The sequence below is a fragment of the Taudactylus pleione genome, unplaced genomic scaffold, assembly GCF_031769625.1.
Source record: "Taudactylus pleione unplaced genomic scaffold, aTauple2 ptg000627l, whole genome shotgun sequence".
NCBI classification, from domain to species: Eukaryota; Metazoa; Chordata; class Amphibia; order Anura; family Myobatrachidae; genus Taudactylus; species Taudactylus pleione.
The window spans coordinates 621,977-645,000 of record NW_028285029.1 but is presented as its reverse complement, the minus strand read 5'-3'; the positions used below and the strand labels follow the sequence as shown (position 1 = coordinate 645,000).

The following is a 23,024-nucleotide window of genomic DNA, read 5'->3' as shown; positions in this document are numbered from 1 at the left end:
GACACAGGAATCTAGAAATCATATATAAAAATAAATGAATTATTTAAAATAAAACTGGAGGATTGAGGAATCCTAGCTTTTATTATAAATGTTACATTTGGGCTGAGAGCATGTGTGTTGCTTCTATAGGAATTTTTTTTGTATGAGTTTATTGAAGTGGCTTAGACTGTAGGCCGTGTCTTTGTTTCCACTCTTCCCACTCTCCCTTCCCTTTCAGCAAGTTGGTTTAGTGGTTTAGTGTTGGCTATTTTGCAGCAGGAAAGAACAGTAGGTCTCGAGTCTGGGTGCAATTATTTAGTTTAAGTGCACTCTATTCATTGACTGGTAGTTGGCTGTACCGTCCTAACATGGGTGGGATGTCCAGTTAGAAGGTTGATTGGGTAAATATGTTGTTTATTAGGGGGTTTTATAGTTGTGTTTGTGCACCTTGGGCGGTATCCACCTGCAATGCATGTTGTTGGTTGTTATTGTGCATTGTAGATTGAGCTGATTTTGTCTGACCTTTCTTTGCCACCATACTTTACCTTAAATAAATATATATTTAATTTAATAAATAGTTAAAAAAATAATAATAATTTACAAAGTTCATGAAGTAACTGCAGAGATGAGAAGGGTAGAATGGGACCATCTTATGAGGATTTATGATCTATAAGAAGAGAGACATGCTGAGATTATAGGATCTGGTAGGTCTCTGAGTAGAGTAGGGAACTGTAGGTGGTAGAATACCCTGAGGGAGTTTTATCAGGTGGAAATAGGATAGGCTTGAGTAAACAGGTGGATTTTGAGGATACATATTACTAGTCAGAGGCAGATCCAAATGGGTGAAAGGGAGAGTATCAGAGATTAATGAGGGACATGTTTTGGTGAGGCCTTTAAAGGTTGAGATGAGTAGCTTAGATATAATTCTGGAGGTAACTATTCCACAACCTGCAGAGACAGCTGCAAGTTACACTTTATGTAGACAAAAATAATGTATTCGCACAGTAATATCATTGCTACAGCTGATAGTTGTGGTAGTCAGTCTAGCAGTTCCTTTTGTCTTAAGCTGGATATGATCACTAGTATTAGGCTGCCATCCTGTCCTCAGCATGCGGTACAAGAGTCTTATTCTTGGGACAGATGGGAGACATTAGGGCAGAAATTAAAAAGATTATGGAAGGAGTTGGGATCAGGGGGTGTCACCTTACTGCCATCTGCGTACAGGTTAGGACTCTGCTCCAGGCACATAAAACCTCTTTCTTACCTCTCTGTCGCCTGTCCTGGTTAGCGGTAAGGTCCGCTCACACTGCACATTGCTCCCCGCTGCCTGAGCAGCTCCTGCCCCTTCCACTCAGTGTCCAGTCACTGAGCATGAGGGCTCTTTACAGTCCCTTGCTCACAGAGTGTATCCCTAGCATGATGGTACACAAGCTGCACGCCAGAGTTCCCTCCAAGACCACAGCATGGGTGCAGCCATGTTTAACTATGTCACCTGATGCTCTTCCTCCACTCAGATTGCTGCTGCCCATCTTGGACAGTATCACATGATCTGACCCTAACAAACCAGTCTCCAACAAATATGGTCACATCATTGAGGCAACCTATTAGTTCTAAGGATGCCCTATTTAAACCAGGAAATGGTGACAGCACATTACCAGTAAAACTTCTCCCCCTGAAGATCACTACTCCTTGTTCTGTTTTGCATTCCTGCATTCTTTTCCAGTTACCTACTTCAGTATTTGCTTCACAGTATTCTGCACCTATTCTAATTACCTGCTCCAGTATTTGCTTCAAACCAGTTACCTGCTTCAATATTGCTCACAACATTCTGCTACAGCCTTTTCCAGTTTCCTGAAACAGTGAATTTGTTGCCCACAGCAACCAATCAGATTCTAGCTATTATCTTCTAGAAGGTGCTAGATAAATGAAAAGTAGTATCAGATTGGTTGCTATGGACAACAAAAACCTGCACTTTAGTAATTATACCCCTAGAGTAAAGGTGCCCACACATATACCGATGTGCTCACGATACGATTTTATGCCCAATTTCCTCATGAACTTTCACGGGAGCTCCCTTGCCGTCGTGATCACGATTTGGGAAAAATGACACCCAATCTGTCTTACGATCTCACGATCTATCGGATCGTACGCATCGTGAGATTGGACATAACAAATCGTGAGTTTAAAAAAAAATTAAAACAGGCTCTTGACTATTGGTGGGAAATTTAAATAGCCATAAGAATGGGAGGGGCTATCTAGGGAGTATAAACAGCAGGAACCCTTTAAACTCTGTGTACATTCTGCTCTGCTACTAGATGAGGCTAGGTGTATTCCTGCTGAATCCTGTACATTGCTACTGTGCTCTTTGTATTTGGCTTGCCTTATACAAAGTTTATTCTACCTGCAAGTGTGTGCTACCTACCTGCATTCTATCCTGTTCCTGAATTCTGTACTGATGCGTCCCTATCAGTATAAAGTGTTGGTCGCTGAAGCCGGGGTCCGGGAGATTAGGAAGAGGGCCCAGCGAAGAAGGACGAGAGCATGCTGGACCAAGGAGTGGCTGCTACAAAGGGATACCCGCTCTCACATGTCCCTGCTGATAGAGATCAAGGAGAACAACCCAGGGGACTATCGTAACTACCTGCGCATGGATGACGCCAGCTTCCAAGAATTGCTGCATCTGGTGACCCCCCACATCAAGAGACAGGACACAAGGTGGCGGAGGGCAGTCCCTGCTGAAGACAGACTGGTGGCTACCCTGAGATACCTGGCTACAGGAAGGTCACTGGAAGACCTAAAGTTTGGGACACTCATCTCACCTCAGTCTTTGGGCGTCATCATTCCGGAGACCTGCAAAGCCATCGTAAAAGTGCTACAGTACCAGTATTGCAAGGTAAGTTAAAAAAAAAACACCACACATTGGTTTCTTGTGCAAAGAAAAATTTTTATATTTATTTTTTACTCAACATATAAAGCAAGAAATTGCCTTCTTTTAATACAATGTGCACTGACCTGCAGGCAACTGAAAGTGTGCACTAAACTGTGTGCAAAATACTTTTTTATTACAACTTTACAAAAGAACATTATCACCAAATTTTATGAATCTCAATAGGTAGCCGGCTGTATGTGATAGGGTGGGTCAGACGCCAGTTTGAACAGGCCAATACACACATGGCACAAGTACACATTGTGGCCCCGGCTTCCTGCTATGTGTACTTGTGCCATGTGCGTAGTGACCTTGTTCAAATGGCGTCATCACCACCCTATCCCATGCAGCAAGCACCGATTGGAATTCATAAAATTTGGTGACATTAAAATCAAGACAAGAAAACAACCAAATTAAATATCACCAAATTTAATGAATCCCAATAGGTAGCCGGCTGTATGTGATAGGGTGGGTCAGACGCCAGTATGAACAGGCCAATACACACATGGCACAAGTACACATTGTGGCCCCGGCTTCCAGCTATGTGTACTTGTGCCATGTGCGTAGTGACCTTGTTCAAATGGCGTCATCACCACCCTATCCCATGCAGCAGCACCGATTGGAATTCATAAAATTTGGTGATATTACAATATAGAACAAATTTACATCTGAATATTGGGGCGACTCATCTGCTGCATCCAGCAGAGCATTATACAAGGTGGTGCTGGTGCTTGGGGTGCTTGGTGGGGGAGTAATATCTAACTGGGCAGGGGGGGGGCGGACATACCTATTTGGGGCAGGGGAAAATAGCATTGGATCTGCAATGTATGTCGAATTTGAGATATTTTTGCTCATAGAGCGACTCAAGAGGTCGTAGTTTAACCGTAAAAAATTTTTTGGGATATCTGCATCCAGATTTCTCAATGTGCTGTTCACATGAGCTGTGAAATCATCAATTGCATCTGGGGGTTTCTGCAGCATCCGTTCTGCGTTTTGTAAAAAATGGTCCTCTCGTTCTGTAAAATTCTCCTTTCTGCCTTTTTTTTCTTTTTTTGGGGTTGTTGCGAAGATGAGGGTCCAGGTGGAAGTGGAGTTTCAACTTGTGTGCTATTCTCCGGATCACTGTCGCCACCGAGCAGACTGAGGTCCGGTGTGGATGTTAAATCAGGGTCTTGGGTGGGAGTCTATATAGGGAAAAAAGATATAAAAAATATTATAGTCATGTTTTAACATCTTTTTTCCTATTTTTACAGTTTCCTAACACCGTGGAGGAGTGGACTAGCATCGCGGAAGATTTTGAACAACGTTGGAATTTCCCTAACTGCGGAGGAGCCATCGATGGGAAACACATCCGCATCAACCCACCTGCCAACACCGGATCATATTACTACAACTACAAAGGATTCTTCAGCATCGTTCTCATGGCAGTGGTGAATGCCAACTACGAATTTCTGTTTGTGGATGTCGACAAGAATGGGCATGCTTCAGATGGTGGATCCTTCAAAAAGACGGCTTTCTACCAGAGACTCGCCAACAAAACCCTCAACCTGCCCTCACTGGACCAGACAAAGCACGGCCTAAATTACGTTTTCGTTGCAGACGAGGCTTTTGCATTACATGAACATGTGATGAAGCCATTTGCACACAGGGGCCTGACCAGAGAGAAAAGGATATACAACTACCGTCTATCCCGGGCACGGCGCATTGTGGAAAATGCGTTTGGAATAATGAGCAACCGCTTCCGCATTTTCCACACCACCATCAATCTACATGTGGAGAAGATTGACTGGGTCGTGATGGCGTGCTGTGTGCTGCACAACTTTCTGCGAAGAAAATCTACTCAATGAGGACCAGTCCCAGCTAGACCAGAAGATGTAGGACCCCTGAAGGACATTGAACATTTGACATCTGTGTCTGCACCAACAACTACAACAACATCCACCGCACGTGCCAAAGAAGTGAGGGAGGAGTACATGACCTATTTCAATGGACCAGGTGCTGTACCATGGCAGGAGGACTATCTGTGAACTACTGACTAAATTGGACATTAGGGATTTAACAACAAAAACCATAAGGATTTTGGTTTAAACTGTGTCACTACTTACCAAGACTTCTGCAACCTCCTCATCTCCCTCACGCTCAGACATCAAGATGATTGATTCCCTTTGAGGCTCTTGTTCACTGATGAATGACATCATTTGGTAGTACCACAGCGCAAGAGTATATATTTCATCTGTAGCCACTCCTGATTTTTTGGAGTCATCCACCTTCTTTTTTTCTTTGATGTATACTGTCCTGAGATTTTGTATCTTTTGCCATACAGTTTTCAGGTCTGCATCAGATATGTATTTTTTTGTATACACCAACAGTTCCTCGAGTGCGGCCAACTTCTGCGACTTATTGTGGTACTTCCGAGAACTGATCTTCCACAGACAGTCTTTCGAGTGCAGGATTTCAATGAATCCTGTAACGAATTCATGTTCAGAATCCATGTACATTATCTATGAATAAGAAAAAAAAGGACATTTAAATATTTGTGTATATAGTTTTGTAAAATGTAATGTTGTTATAGTTCACATTTTTAATGTTTTAATATTTTCTTTTTTACAGGTTTTTAAAGGTTTGTTATGGTATTCTAATCATGTTTTCTTTTACAGGAATGTTATGTGTTTATTGCTTGGTAATATAATGTTTTTCTTTGACAGTATGGGTTTTCCACCTGACATTGTGGTAGAACTACAGATCCCAGGATGCCCTAAAAATAGTTTCAAAGGAGGGTGGCAGGTCATCCTGGGATCTGTAGTTCCACAACAGCTGGAAACCGAAAGGTAGAAGACCCCCAGCTTGAAATAATGTGTGTTTTTAAATGTAATGTATGGTGTTTTTTTGGGAAAAACATGTTTATTTATTTATTTGAGGTATTACCACACATTGGTGGGCAGTGGGGGAGCTTAATGCATGACCCAGCCACCGCCCGCCTCAATACGGCGGGCGGTGGCTGGGTCATGCATTTATTGCCTGGGGGCACACATTGGTGGGCAGTGGGGGAGCTTAATACATGACCCAGCCACTGCCCGCCTCAATACGGCGGGCGGTGGCTGGGTCATGCATTTATTGCCTGGGGGCACACATTGGTGGGCAGTGGGGGAGCTTAATGCATGACCCAGCCACCGCCCACCTCAATACGGCGAGCGGTGGCTGGGTCATGCATTTATTACCTGGGGGCACACATTGGTGGGCAGTGGGGAGCACATATTGGTGGTCAGTGTGGTTGCAAACTGTACAAATACTCACCAAATATCCAACAAAACAAATATCCAGTGTGCAGGCTCCCAAAGTGCGACTGACTTGCTCCATACACGATGCTGCACAAGATGGCGATGGGGCGTGTCCAGGCTTCTGTCAGTCAAATTCTGCATTGTGTGATGAATCGTACGATTCATCGTGAGGAAAAAACCCTCACGATCGGCGTCGATCGGGTTCATGGTTGGCTAATCTGCCCTACAGCACGGCAGATCAGAAGATGCGATATACGACGAGCGGGGATGCGCATCGGCATCGTGCTCGTGAGTATAAATTCACGATTTGTACTTTTTTTACCCGATTCGTCGTCACGATTCGTCGAAATCGGCCAAATCGTGTAAAATGTCGCTATGTGTGTGGGCACCTTAAGTCATTGGCTGCAAAGATTTCAGGAACATCGCTCTCTCTAAATATGGCCTCTGAGACTGTAGTTCTGTGATTGAGAATGCAGCAGCGATAACAGACAAAATCTTAGTACTCCCATGAACAGGCCTCTATTTACATTCACTTTTGTCCACCTCCGCGACCACCCAGGAACATCTATGGATCACAGTGGTCTTCTTAGGATGTTGCAGTTACAGCTACTGGGCCTGATTCAGCACGGACCACAATTGCAACTGCGTGCGCTGATTGAGTGATTATTAGCCACTGAGCATGCATATAAGCTGCACTGAGCATGCACAGGGGTGTAGCGAAGGTGTTTCCAGTGGAGCATGAACTCCGGGCACCAAAATGGACAGAGGGCACCATCCAGGGTTCCGGAGTTCGTGGGGCACTGCACAGTATGATGGCCACCTGTTCGTTTTATCTCTGTATGTGTGCTCTATATCCTAAATAAATTACGGATCTGAGATTTGTTTCTGCATTTCATGCTCCTCAAACTGACCAGATTGTCTCCCCTCCGGCCCTCCCTCCTCTGTGATCATCTTCTGTTACCTCCCCTCCGGCCCTCCCTCCTCTGTGATCATCTTCTGTCACCTCCCCTCTGGCCCTCCCTCCTCTGTGATCATCTTCTGTCACCTCCCCTCCGGCCCTCCCTCCTCTGTGATCATCTTCTGTCACCTCCCCTCCGGCCCTCCCTCCTCTGTGATCATCTTCTGTCACCTCCCCTCCGGCCCCCCCTCCTCTGTGATCATCTTCTGTCACCTCCCCTCCGGCCCTCCCTCCTCTGTGATCATCTTCTGTCACCTCCCCTTTCCTGTCAGATTGATTACATTCACATCTCAACTCTTTAATTCCCTCCCCTCTCTGCCCTGTGATCAGCTCTTTGCCCCTCCCCTCTGCTTTTTTATTGGCCTCTGTCACCTCCCCTCTCTGATCAGCATATTCCTCTCCCCTCTCCTCTTGATCCCCTCCCTCCTCTCCTTATTCATTCATTCATTCATTGTGCTTCAATTGACTTAATAGTTACACATCTGAGGTAAAATCCAAAACTTTAATTATAAGGTATGAGTTTAAAAAGAGTCACTGCTTTGCTATGTAAAGTAATGAAGGTGTTCCCAGGCATGGCCACAAAGTGTTATTAGAAGTTTTATTTGAAAGGAAAATATTAGGAGACCTGAAATAATAATAATAATGGTGGTAGACAGAACATGATTAGTAGTTCTCACATTAATATAGGTACAATGTATATTTGCTAAGTAGGAGCATAGCTGAGAAGGGAGCTTGTTCCCACTCCAGTGACAGCTGCTTGGGGCAGTAATTACAGTAATAAGCTGTGCACCCTGTGTAATCTCACTCTTGCACATATATTCTGTCAATTTAAGTTAAATGATCAGAATATATAATACAATCTGCTCTATTGACTAATAACAATGATTCAAAGGAGTAAAAGTCAGATCCTAGGTGCTATACATAAATAAAGCAGTGCCAAAGCAGCTACCCCTTAATGTCAGATGCATCACCAAAGCATTCCATTCCCCCAATGGGACCTCAATGCCCAATGTGATACTGCCACTGTTTGCTGTTTTTTTTCTTCACCGCAGTATTCCCCCGCAGGCTGACCATATCCCACTGGCACAGTTCAGTACAGGGGGGGGGCGCTATGACATGCAATTTCTCTGGGCACCATGTTTCCACGCTATTCCTCTGAGCGTGCACGGCGATTGCACTGCAATTATGGATGCAGATAGGAATCCATCACAGAGTGAGTGTTGGGCTGTGAGCATTTGGGAGTGGTGACGGGGGAGTGGTCAGAGAAACGCAGGTGTGCCTGTTCATTCCAACGCTGTTTCATGGGCGTGCATAAATTCGCCACTGCAATTGCCTGCACAGCTTTAGTACTCACTGCATGCGTTAGCATGTTTTCACAGCTTCATTGCGTGCGATTCCACAGCTGTGATCACACAGTTACAAAACATTGCTCAACTGCTAAACATCGGTCTTGTGTACATCTCTGAATCAGGCCCAATGTGCAGTAATCTTCCACTCTCCTTCCTCTTTGTATGTCATATTAAGTCTTATGCTGAATTCTTAAAAAACACACCAGATAGGCGCTGATCCTTAAGGCCCTTTTATCTCAGAGATAATCTCTTCTCACTCTTAGCACAAGTTACTGCCAGCAGCCGATAATGTCAGGGGAAACTGGATCTCCCCTAACCATAAATTACCAGAAAGAAACTCACAAAATGATTGGCGCTTAGGGGGTCATTCAGACCCGCTCAGGAGCGATGGACGCTCGCAAGCAGGTCGATGTTGGGCGCATGCGCGAGACCCGGCGAGCGACGAGGAATACGTTGCTCGGGGTCTCGCACCAAAGGGGGCGTGCTGTCGATGGTGAGTGAGAGCACGTCCCCTTTGGTGGGCGTGCCAGGGGCGTGGCTGCCAGACGAAGGCGTTCCAATGGGAACGCCTACCGTCTGAGTCCGGCCCCACTGACATCAGTAGTGATGTCAGTGGGAGTGATTTTGGCTCTGATAGAGCCAAAATCACTCCAGGGCTTGCAGCAGCAAGACCCTACCACAGGGTCTCGTCGTAAGCCCGATGGTCGCGATGGTCTTTGACCATCGCGACCATCATCATGGTAACCCACAGCTATGCGAGCGTCCAAAAGGCCGCTCCACATTTAAATAGGACGGCCCTGATTCAGAGCGAGTGCTCTGGTCAGACCGTTCAGCTCTGAATCAGGCCCTTAGAGCACTTGATCTGGGACATAAATAGTCTTCTAATGAAATATACAAATCTATATCCAATACTGTTGTTAGAGAAAACACATATTTTAATCAACACAGTAAAAATAAAAACACATAATACATAAGATATAATAAAAAAACTATTTTTCTGATGCTTGGTAGTGATAATCTCTATTATTCAAAAAAAGAATGTTCAGTCACAGTCCTTTGTGATATATACTGACCATTTGGAATATAATGGTTAAAAACAATGTATCCTCCAGTAATCAAACATCAGCAATACCTAGAATTGCATTTGGAATAAGATGTAGCAACTTGAAGTTTGTTGAAAATATCGTCACAGCAGCACCTGTTACTGTCTGTAATTAAATCACACACGAGCTTATATTCAGCGTGTTTAATCCACGTATTCATGTCTCATAGAATAGAAATCAGTGCTGTTTCCATATGCAATTTAATCACATAATTATAGGCTTATATTCAGGATAGTCATTCCCATAATCATGTCTCATTGGAATCAAGAAAGTCAATAGTATCGGTGCAGACCATATAGTTAACAGGGTTAGAGTGTGCAGATTTGTTTTTTAGAAAAAGCATTAATGTGCACGAGTGAAACTCACACTATAGACCAATTGTCCTTATTGCTGCTGGCTAGCTGTCCCTATACGCTGGGTGTCCCCATGCGTTCCGTGAGCCACACAAACTGTGGGCCTGATTCAGAGCCGGACGCTCTGAACGAGCGCCCGCTCTGAATCAGGGCATGTTTTTTTCATTGCGAAGCGGCCTTTTGGACACTCGCATAGCTGTGGGTTACCACCCACAGCTTATGCGAGCATCCATGATCATGGTCGCGACGGTCAAGGGTAGGGTCTCGCTGCCGCAAGCCCTGGAGTGATTTTGGCTCTATCAGAGCCAAAATCACTCCCACTGACATCACTAGTGATGTCAGTGGGGCCGGACCCAGACGGTAGGCGTTCCCATGGGAACGCCTCCGTCTGGGCAGCCACGCCCCCGGCACACCCACCAAAGGGGACGTGCTGTCACTCACCATCGACAGCACGTCCCCTTTGGTGCGAGACCTGGAGTGACAGCTTCCCCGTTGCTCGCCGGGTCTCGCGCATGTGCACGACGGAGCTCCCTCTGTCGTGCGCATGCGCACTTGGGCACCATCGACCTGCTTGTGAGCATATAGCGCTCACGAGTGGGTCTGAATGAGACCCTGTGTGTGATGTATGAACAAAGTAAGCCCATGAATAATATTAAGTGTTCATCTAAGCACATCAATATAATGGGTCAATAAATACTATAGAATACTAAATAAGAAATGGACATTTCTATTTCTTTGGGAAAAAAAACAATAGAAAGATTTTAAATGAACTGCTTTGATGTAATTTGTGTATATATGTACTGTATATGCCAATACTGTTTAATAGATATTGGCTGTATAAATAAAGATGTAATAAGAAAAATCTGACCAGTAGTGATTCTTGCAACTACAGCCCAAAGTCAGGATTTAATGAAAATACCTGACAAGTATTAACACCTGTAATTAGAGCTGAAGGAGAATGATGAGATGGAATGACTAATAAGTGCCGGTATAAAGGGGCACATCCACTAGAACACAGGTTCTCAAACTCGGTCCTCAGGACCCCAAACAGTGCATGTTTTCCATGTCTCCTCACTGAATCAAGTGAAATAATTAGCTCCACCTGTGGACCTTTAAAATGTGTCAGTGAGTAATGAATACACCTGTGCATCTGCTGGGTGACCTGGAAAATCTGACCTGTGTAGGGTCCTGAGGACCGAGTTTGAGAACCACTACAGTAGACGATCTACTCCCTGTCCAATCTCTAATACCTCTTTTCCACCAAAAACCCAGGTCTGACCTGGGTTTTTGGACATGGTTCCAACCCTGGTCAGACCCAGGTCAGACCCATTTACACTGCACCTTTGATCTGAGTTACTCCCAGGTCAGCCCTGTTCACACTGAACCTTGGTCTGCCCTGCTAAACCTGTGAGGTCATAAAAAGTTGGAGGTGAGTGCTCCACAGCCACCAATCCGCTCATTTTAGGCATGATCCAGGTCAGATAACCCGGGTTGCACCGTTTACACTGCACCATTACCTGGGTCCATCCTGGGTCCAACCCTGGTAGCTTCCTGGGTTGGATTGCAGGGTAACTTGACCCAGGTTATTTTTCAGGGACCCGTTTACACTGAGCTACGACCCGGGTAGACCCTGCAAAAACCCAGGTTTTTGCTCTGGTGTAAAAGGGGTATAAATGATTTTCCCTTGATTTTTTCCCTTGAAATTTTATCTTCAGTCTGAACGATTTGCAAACGATCTTTAATAGATCAAGTGAAATTGACCTGCATGTTCGGTTGACTGACGAGACGATCAAACGACCAGCGGGAGCGCGCATCGTTGATCGTTAACGACCAAACACTGCACGATTTATAAACTATTTTTAAACGATTGAACAATAACGATGTCATTATTGTTCAATCGCCTGCTAAAATCGTGTAGTGGATGCCCCCTAATGCTGGGCATACACGGCCAGATAAAATGTCTGTCAGACCGACAGACATTTTATCTTGCAGCCTGCCAGCCGCAGATGTCGCCGGCATACACTGTGAGATTTCTCTCACAGTGTATCAGCCCGACATCTGCGCTCCGCCCCCGGGGGAGGAGACATTTCCATGTTCCTTCCGATGCGGCCGACAGTTAACTGGTAAATATCGCATTGGACGGGCATGCTGGACAATCCGACATGCCCGACCGAGCAATATTTAACCGTCGGTCGCCCCCCACACGCTACAATTATCGGGGCGATCCGCTGACATCAAGCGGATCGCCCCGATAATTGTAGCGTGTATGGCCAGCATTAAGTATGCAGCTCTGGATACTGCTAACCACACCTCCTGAGGAAGCTGTCAATTTTGTGTAGGCGGAGAAACATGTAGAGGGGATCAGTGCAGGACTACACTAACTACCATAAGAAGACCAGCTGAGTTGTCAGGCGACTGAAGTCCTGTCCGGTGACATGGATGCACAGGAGCCAAGTGTTAACATCACACACAGTATGTGCAGCTCACAGAACGCATGGGGACGCCCAGCGTATAGGCACAGCTAGCCAGCAGCAATAAGGACAATCGGGCTATAGTGTGAGTTTCACTCGTGCACATTAATGCTTTTTCTAAAAAAACAAATCTGCACACTTATATAGAGCATACACATAGTCAGATTTGTCAGATAAACAATATCGTTCAACGATTTGAACGATTTTTTGAACGATTTGAATGATATCTGAAGAATTATGAACGATATCTGATAAATCTGACTGCAAACATGTTAGATATCGTTCTCAGACAAACGTGAACGTGCATCGTTCATTGTCCATCATTCATGGTTGCACAAATGAACGATTTTTCCATCAGATTTGAACGATTGAACGATTTTTAAAATCGTTATCGTTCAAATCTGATGAAAAATCTGACCGTGTGTATGCACCATAACCCTGTTAATTATATGGTCTGCAGTCTGCACCGATACTATTGACTTTCTTGATTCCAATGAGACATGATTATGGGAATGACTATCCTGAATATAAGCCTATAATTATGTGATTAAATTGCATATGGAAACAGCACTGATTTCTATTCTAATGAGACATGAATACGTGGATTAAACACGTTGAATATAAGCTCGTGTGTGATTTAATTACACACAGTAACAGGTGCTGCTGTGACGATATTTTTTCAACAAACTTCAAGTTGCTACATCTTATTCCAAATGCAATTCTAGGTATTGCTGATATTTGATTACTGGAGGATACTGTACATTGTATTTAAACATTATATACCAAATGGTAAGTATGTATCGCAAATGACTGACTGGACATTGTTTTTTTCAATAATAGAGATTATCACTACCAAGCATCAGAAAAATTGTTTTTTCATTGTATCTTATGTATTATGTGTTTTTGTTTTTACTGTGTTGATTAATATATGTGTTTTTTTCTAACAACAGTATTGGATATAGATTTGTATATTTCATTAGAAGTCTATTTATGTCCCAGAACAAGTGCTCTAAGCGCCGATCATTTTGTGAGTTGTTTTTTTAATGCCGAATTCTGTCTCCATGCAATTTGGTTGAATCTTTCCTTTTGTTTTTCTATGATTTTTATATACAGTGTCATTATGTGAATGATGTCTGTATGCTGCAATTTGCTCATTTATTGTATCCATAGTCTCTTTATAAAATGTTTCCCTGTATAGTACTGTGTGTGTGTTGAATCTTACAAATAAACAATGATGATGATAATGATGATGGCAGCGACATTTGGTAACAATAAAATGGTCAGGATAAAAGCAAAAGTTATAATACTCTGACACTTTATATCTTAAAAATTAAACTTATCATTTTTCCTCTTCTCTCTCCCCCTCTTCCTCTCTGTTGATAATTTCTCCATCTCCTCTGTTCCCCAAGTCCGATGTTTGGGTGTCACACTCAACTCTACCCTTTCTTTATCCCCTATTATACATTCCTTCTCCCAATCCGGCCATTTCCTTCTCTGCAATATTTCCAGGATCAGACCCTCCCTCACCTGGGAAGCTACTAAAGCTCTCATCTACTCCCTCATAATTTCTTACCTAGATTGCTGTCATTTACTACTTTATCCTCTTCCTATATCCCACCTCACCCCTCAACAGTCCATCCTTATTCCTACTGCCTTCATCATTTTCCTCTTGTCGCTCTACTTCAGTTGCCCTTCCTGTAGTCTATGCCACTGGCTCCTTATCCCTCTGAGAAACAAATGCAAACTTCTTTCCATTGACTATAAAGCATATAATTGGAATTTATAGCACAGTGTATAATTTGTTATTGAGTATCACAGATGGTGGCATTTCTTGTTCTTCATCACGTAGGGTCACTAACCTGTCCATGTTTCCAAATTATGAGACTTTGGTTGATAAAGAGCTGATCACCTTCAGGAGACGTAGCATTGAAATTCCCAACTCTCCTGAAGTAATATTTCCAATCAGGCAACACTGCGTAACTATGAATGTAGTAGAATGTGGTCATTTCTCCTCTCTCATTGAAATAGATGTCTTCTCCTGTGGGATCTCGGAAGCAAACTCTTCTTAGAAAGTACTAGAAGAATGAATGTGTATTTGTATATGTTTTTATGTGAAATACATTTTATTAGATAGCAGTGTAATGTAATAAGTAGTATAAATAAGTGTTACTGTGTATTGAAGTCTTTTATTACATTTATCATTAGTCGATGAAAATCCTGAAAAGAAACTAATATATTTGTTCTAAACGTCCATCCCACAGAACTCTGTATAGTGTCAATGAAGGAAATTCGATTGTTTTGCTGTCGGTTGTTTATTTTAAGTGTAAGACAAAGCAATTCAATAGCTTCTCAGAGCAGCTGGCCCTGCACCGGTGCGAAGAGATGAATTGCTCTGGTGCTAAGTATCACATGCTGCAAGGTGGATACTTAACCCTGCATCAGGCGCAGCTGACCTGACAGGCACCACAAATCTGTTCTTGCTCACCTCTCTGCCGCAAGGAGATGCAGGGGCCGGCCTCTCCTAGTACCTTCCTATCTCTAGATGCCATTTGAAACCCCCTAGTCGGTTTTCTGGCCACCTGCGTGGAGTGCAGTAGTGACCTTCCTGGCCTCTCAGGCTCATTGCGCCCGAACTCGTCCGACTTTTGAAGGTACGTATTTCTTTTTATTTTCTCACAACTTTATGTATTTTGCTCATTTTATGAATGAAAATTACAAAGTTTGTGGGTATTTTGCGGAAATATGTAGGTTTGTCCAGGGTGGCCTACTTCGAAATAAATTGTTTATTGAATATTTGAAGTATCACATTAATACAAATGTGTCTAATTGTCTGGCAGAACACTCTGCTAAAATCTCCAGCACAGAAAAAGCTAGAGCTGGCACCCTGCAAGAAATAGGCATAAACTGTCTGATGAAGTAGGCAACAGTCCCATGAAATGCGTAAAATAGTTTATGCAGTTCATCACATATAGGGTGTCATTCAGACCCGGTCGTTAGCACCGATGCGCTCGGACCAGGTCGATGGCCCCCCACAGAGCATGCGCACAATGGCGCCGGCGCCGTCGTGCGCATGCGTGAGACCCGCTACGATCATCAGCTCCAGTCGTAGCAGGTCTCGATCCAAAGGGGGCCAGCTGTCGATGTTGATTGACAGCTCGCCCCGTTTGGAAGGCGGGCCGGGGAGTGGCAGCCCAAACGGAGGCGTTCCCATGGGAACGCCTACCATTTGGGGGCGGCCCCACTGACATCACTAGTGATGTCAGTGGAGAGCTTCCGGCTATGACAGAGCCAGAAGCTCTCCAGGCCTTATGACAAGGGAGCCCCTATCCTAGGGTCTTGTCGTAAGCTCCGATGGTCGTGATGGTCTCTGACCATCGCGACCATCACCGGGGCAGTCGTTAGAGCTGTGGGTGTTAACCCACAGCCTAACGACCGCAACAGAGGCGGGTGGTCAGGATGCAAGTGGCCGCCCAGTTTCTGAGCGACCGCTTGCATCCTCCGACTGCCTCTGAATGAGGCCCATAGTGCCCAGGCTCAAGAGGTTATCAGAGAGGCTGACCAGTTTGTTTAGTTGCACCTAAATGAACACAATATCAGAAGGATACAACACTATTTTATTTTAAGTTTTTTGTTTTTAACTGCAAAAGTTTTAGTGGTAAGCAAAGTCCAGCATGAGAATAAACACACATAGTTGCATACAGTTCACTGCAATTTAGCCTTAATGCAAAGTCCAACATTAACGTGACAATGAGGAATAGCATTAAGGGCCTCATTCAGCTTGGATCGCAAGTATGTGTTCGCATGCACCCAGTCGATGTTTGCATTCTGTAGATGCATATGCACCGCAGTGCACATGCACAAAATGGCTGCTGCAATCGCAAAAGCAAATGCAGCGGACAAGCAAAGCCACTGAGAAATGTTTGACAGGAAGTGCCATTTGGGGGTGGAGAGGGGGAGTGGTCAAAGGAACGCAGGCGTGCCTGTGCATTTGAACGCCGTTACAGGGGCATGCATAAGCAAGCCCCAGTTATGGCATATGCAGCCAGAAGTCTACATGGTGACAGGAAGCTTTGCAGGTCGTGAGTCTTGTCAAGCTCAACCACAACTGTGCATATGGGTCCGATGTTACTCAATGTTACCAATGTTTTTGCTGACTTTCGGATGTATGTGATGGGAAGTGGGCGGCTTTATAAGCTGATGGGCATCTTAGTATAGTGCTGCAATTGCATTTTGTTTGCATCATTTTGTAATGTGTGGGTGCTTGCGATTGCAGACTTGTGATCCAAGCTGAATGATGCCTAAGTCCTCTGCAAGCTTAGCATTAAGTGAACACAGGACCTGACACATTGCGGATCACAACTGCGAATGCAATAGCAATCATGCACGCAGAACAGTGCACACTTCCATCATCAATCAGCAGGGAAAGAGATGGAGGAAAGCCTGGTTCCACTGGAGCATGGATGTATTCTAGCAAGCAGTGTATAGGCCTCTCCCTGCTCAGCAAGCAACAGTCTCAGGATCCTTTTCTTCCCAAAAGGTGCAGCTCCTCTGTCTGGCAAAGTGATGGGTAGTTCATGAATGATCAGTTCAAAATGAACTGATCTTCAAAATTAACTAGTTCACTTAGGGCCTGATTCAGAGCCAGACGCTCTGAATGAGCACCCGCTCTGAATCAGGGCGTTTTTTTTTAATAGTGCAGCCTTTTGGACGCTCACATAGCTGTGGGTTACCACAATCCCTGCACAGTCAAACAGCCTAACAATAGTCCCAAAACCCTGACTACTCAGAGACCTGCTACAGTGTCAGCTTAGTTATCTGCACATTACAATACAGCAGCCTCTACACAGTCAAGCATTTCCATTCCATCATGTCACAGAAAACGACATCTTCATACAAAACAAGGTCCCAAGTCTCTAGTTCCTCCAAATCTTTATGTGTCAGCAATGCAGCCATAATGGCACGTGCAAAAGCGGAAGCTGAAAAAGTGCAGGCCACCTTTGCTGAACAAGAGATGCAATTGAAAATAGAAAAATCACGTTTAGAAGCATAGAAAGGAATAGAGAGATCACATCTGGAAGCAGAAAGATCACATCTGGATGCAGAAAGAGATACGGAGAGGTCACGTCTGGATGCAGAAAGAGTTATGGAGAAACAACGCCTAGAAGCAATTAGTGAGAAGCTCACTGCAGAGAAGGAGGCAGCAGCTGTAATAGACGAAGCACAGTTCTTAGAGTCTGCAGAACTTCTTAATGTAAGGAGGATCAATGTGCTTGACGCAGAGCTTGGATCGCAGAATTCGTTGCAACGCACATCAGAATATGTAAATCAAGCATCCAAAATGGACAGCAAACCTCAATCAGTACAAAGCATGCATTTAGATTTTATCAGTGAAACAAGCCAAACACACAATGCAGTGCCCCCACTAGTCAACAGTGAACTGCAAACTTGCAAACAAGAGAATTCTAGACTCAAGGAACCCATGAGGGACAACCTTCCCCCACACCAGGTGTCGGAATCTGCAAACTACAGCACAGGCACAACTACCCGCACACAAAATTGGTATGATACAAGCCATCAGGAACCATACAATCCTAACAGGTATGACCACACACCATTTACTCACCATGTTAATGCACAAACAACATCTCCTAGAGCCAATCAAGACACATTAGACTTTGCCAAGTTTCTTGCTCACCGTGAGCTGGTCACAAACGGACTCTCAAAGTTCAATGATCGCCATGAGAGCTTCAGAGCCTGGCAATCCTCTTTCCAAAATGTAATCAGAGGGTTAGACCACATAGCAAAGAGATAGACCTTTTAATTAAATGGCTTAGGAATGAATCCACTGAACATGCTAGAAGGATAAGAGTAATCAATATTAACCACCCTGAGAATGGCCTTAACAAGATCTGGGATAGATTAAATGAGTGCTACGGCTGACCAGAGATAATAGAAAGTGCACTATTCAAAAGAATTGATGATTTCCCTAGGTTACCTAACAAAAGCTAGCCAAGTGTGAGGGAGACTTACCACGACTTTCCTTCCTCGACACAGCCAGAGGCATTAAACCTATAGTGCAAAAGCTACCATACAATCTACAGGAGCAATGGCTTACCCATGGTTCCCAATATAAGCAGCGGCACAACGTGCCATTTCCACCATTCTCTGTTTTTGCGGACTTCGTGCACCAACAAGCTAAGACCAGGAATGATCCTAGTTTTACCTTTACACTGACCAGCTCAACCCCTATTCTACCTAACCCACACAAAATGTCAGTCGCAGTTCACAAGACTAACATGCATTATACAGACTGTTCCTGTAGGTCTACCTATTCTACTCGTCAAGAGAACAAAGATAAAGATCCTGCAAAGCAGTGTCCCCTGCATAACAAACCGCATCCTCTACTGAAATGCAGAGCCTTTAGAGATAAGTCCCTGGAGAACCACAAAGCATTCCTAAGAGAAAATGGCATCTGCTACAAGTGCTGCTCTTCTACAACCCACCTTACCAAGGATTGTAAGATTAGTGTTAACTGCATAGAATGTCACAGCACAGAACACAACACAGCTCTACACCCTGGTACCAGAACTGGACCCACTAGCCCAGATAATTCTACCCATTTGGAGAGATATCTTACGAGTCCACAAAGTCAGAAGTCAGATTAACAGTCCACACAATGCTCTTTATGCTCAAAGATTAGACCTAGGATGGGTCATAATAGGAGAAGTATGTCTTGGAAAAGTGCATAAACCAGTTACTGTCAACAGCATGCTTACCTGTACTTTAGAAAACGGGCACCCTTCTCTATTTCAACCATGTCACAATCACTTCCTCATAAAGGAACTACCACACTGCACTGTCATAGACTCTCCTAGTGACAACCACATCCGTGACAGCTACCAAGAACATTTGGGGTGCACAGTCTTCCAAAGAACAAAAAGGGATGATCAAGTCGCAATGTCCATAGAGCACAATCTATTCCTGGAAATAATGAAAAAGGGACTAGGCAAAGATGATGCCAACAGTTGGGTTGCACCTCTACCCTTTAAAATACACAGACGGCGCCTACCTAACAACAGAGAACAAGTATTTAAACGCTTCTCATCACTGAAACGCAACTTCCACAGGAAACCAGAAATGAAATATCACTTCTTCTCTTTCATGGACAAAATATTTGAGAGTGGTCATGCTGAGATAGCTACCATTCTTAAAGACACAGATGAATGCTGGTACTTACCAGTGTTTGGAGTATACCACCCAAAGAAACCAGGTCAGATCAGAGTCATGTTTGATTCCAGTGCCAAGTTCAAAGGCATCTCCTTAAATTATGTTCTCCTGACAGGACCAGACCTTAACAACAAACTCCTTTGAGTACTCATACGTTTCTGTAAGGACTCTATTGCCTTCACAGCTGACATTCATCAAATGTTTCATTGCTTCCTCATAAGTGAAACTGACAGGAATTTCCTAAGATTCCTTTGGTTCAGAGACAACGACCCCTCTAAAGATATTGCAAAGTACCGCATGAGGGTACATATCTTTGGTAACAGTGCTTCCCCTGCAGTTGCCATCTACGGACTCAGATGTTCAGCTCAAAAGGGTGAGCTAGAGTATGGTTCTGATGTTAGATAACTTGTGGAAAAAGATTTCTATGTAGATGACTGTTTAAAATCTATGCCAAAAGATGAGACAGCAAACAGCCTCCTCAAGAGAGCTCAGGAAATGTTTGCCTGCTCTAATCTCAGGCTTCACAAAATAGCTTTCCATAGCAAAAGAGTGATGGAAGCCTTCCCTTCTCAAGATCATACCAGTGACTTAAGGGATTTAGATTTAGGAACCGATTCTCCACCAGCTCAATGTAGCCTTGGACTCTTATGGGGCTTAAAATCCAACTCCTTTACCTTCCAAGTGAACAGTGGGGAAAGACTCTACACCCGCAGAGGTGTCTTGTCTGTTATAAATAACTTGTATGACCCCTAAGGATTTGCTGATGCTGTCACTATCCAAGGTAAAGCCTTGCTCAGAGACCTAACCTGCGAGTCATCCAGCTGGGATGCGCCACTGTCTCCTCAGAAAAGAGATTTGTGGGAGGAGTGGAAAAGTTCTCTGTCCACTTTAACCAACCTTTATATTACACTTTCATATGCTCCTGTGCCTTCTACAGAAGTACAAAACCAGAGACTATGTGTATTTTCTGATGCTTCAATCCAAGCAATTGCCGCTGTTGCATATCTTAAAACTGTGGATATTCGAGGCCAGTGTCATATTGGGTTTGTCATGGGCAAAGCGAAGTTAGCACCACTTCCAGGGCATACCATACCCCGGCTAGAACTTTGTGGTGCTGTGCTAGCTGTGACAACGATCCATACCATGATCTTAAATTGTCAACTTGAGCCACACAGATTCCAAAGATTCTCAACTTGGAAATCACTTCTTAGAGCAATTACCTGCCTAACTCATACAGCCCGTCCATTTAAACGTGCCACATTTCTAAGAGTGACTTAATGCATAGGTTGGCATCACTGCCAAAATATTTATGCAACCAAAGAACTACAAATTCACTCAAACATCAACACTAAAGGTGTAGAGAGATACCTCAGTGAGCAAAGTTGTACATGGACTTTCAACCCACCTCATTTTTCTCATATGGGAGGTACATGGGAAAGGATGATTGGCATCATACGCAGAATCCTTGATTCCATATTCCTACAAGTAGGTACTGCAAGACTTACTCACGAGAGTTTAACAACTTTCATGGCTGAAGTCTCAGCTATCGTCAATGCCAGACCTTTGACTTCAGTTTCTAATGACCCAGAAGATCCACTTCTGCTTACTCCTGCTACTCTTCTTACTCAGAAGACCGGGACTATCTATGCTCCTTCTGGAGAGTTTACCAACAAAGACTTATTCAAACGACAATGGAGGCAAGTCCAAAGCCTAGAAAACACCTTTTGGGACAGGTGGAAAAGACAATATATCTCTACCCTGCAGCCAAGGACCAAGTGGCAAGTTGCCAAACCCAACCTACAAACCTGGTGACATTGTGCTTGTCAGAGATCGCCAGTCACAACGTAACGAGTGGCCTTTGAGTATTGTCACCAAGACGTTCCCGAGCAAGAACGGAAAAGTTTGTAAGGTCGAGGTCAAGATCTGTAAGCAAGGAGAGACTAAGTTGTTTCTCAGTTGTTTCTGTTACCTACTTACCTACTTAGAGTTTAAATTTGTGGTATCAACAATACCAGACGGGGAGTGTCATGCCTTCAGCATAGGGTTTGTTATGTTGCACTAATTCACATTAGCAGCCCCACCTAGTGGTCAGGACAACAGCAGTTTAAATCTGATCTATTTTGTCCTTCTTAACGATCTATAGCAGTCTAGCAATGCATTCTGGGCTAAAGGAGCTGTAAGCAGCCATTTTCCTTTTCACATGGTCCCAGATAGTCATCATTACGTATGTTCTACCTGGTACAGCATCCGATGTTTTACCACATCACTTGTCTTATCATCATTACTTCTCATCACTTATCATCATTATCATTGCACACATGCGCACACATGTGCACACTAGTTTATACGCATCGATCTGTGTACATCCACGCAAGTTCCTCTATCGAATAATAAACTCAGTTCTTGAGATAACATCTGACTGGATTATTGGAAGATAGAGTATTGGTTATGCTGGCTGCTCCAAATTTGTCAGACACTTAGGGCCTGATTCAGAGCCGGACGCTCTGACCAGAGCGCTCGCTCTGAATCAGGGCCCTCCTACCTCATTTTGGAGCGGCCTAATGGACGCTCGCATAGCTGTGGGTTACCACCCACAGCTATAGCGAGCGTCCATGATGATGGTTGCGACAAGACCCTGCGGTAGCGTCTCGCTGCCGCAAGCCCAGGAGTGATTTTGGCTCTATAAGAGCCAAAATCACTCCCACTGACATCACTACTAATGTCAGTGGGGCCGGTCTCAGACGGTAGGTGTTCCCATGGGAATGCCTCCATCAGGCAGCCACGCCCCCAGCACGCCCACCAAAGGGGGCGTTCTGTCACTCACCATCGACAGCACGCCCCCTTTGGTGCGAGACCCGGAGCGACAGCTTGGCTGTCGCTATGCGGGTCTCACGCATGCGCACGTCGGAGCTCCCTCCGTCGTGCGCATTTGCATTAGGGCACCATCGACCCACTTGCGAGCTTCCTACGCTCGCGAGCAGGTCTGAATCAGGCCCTTAGTGCGGGGCAGTACAATAACAATAATAATAATAATAATAATAATGATAATAATCATTATTATTATTATTATTATTAGTAGTAGTATTATATTATTTATATAGCACTTTTCTCCCGCAGGACTCAAAGTCGCTTTACAGACATCAGAAAACATGGTACATTGTTCAAGGATTAGGTAATGCAGAAAATAGAAAACTACATGGAGATAATTAAAAACAACCAAAACCTAAAGAGCACAATAAGCATATTGCAGGGTTGGTGCAGACATTTTGAGAAATAACTTCCACAGGTTATATATTCCACCAACAAAACGTACCAGATGAGGCAGCCATCTTGGGCGCACTACATAGGATTACCCTGGGTGGAATAGGTTATGCCTAGAA

At 44.2% G+C, this 23,024-nt stretch overlaps 1 protein-coding gene across 1 annotated transcript in view; it reads right to left on the bottom strand.

Annotated features, from left to right (window-relative positions):
* LOC148479248 (vomeronasal type-2 receptor 26-like) overlaps nt 1–23,024 on the bottom strand; it is a 54,532-nt gene that overhangs the window by 4,504 nt on the left and 27,004 nt on the right. Inside the window, exons 5-6 of the mRNA XM_088454668.1 lie at nt 14,277–14,492; nt 1–11 (exon numbers count right to left, since the gene is read on the bottom strand). The exon at nt 1–11 is cut by the window's left edge and continues 113 nt beyond it. Of these exons, the coding sequence (XP_088310794.1) occupies nt 1–11; nt 14,277–14,492 (227 nt within the window). The remainder of the gene's footprint in view (nt 12–14,276; nt 14,493–23,024) is intronic.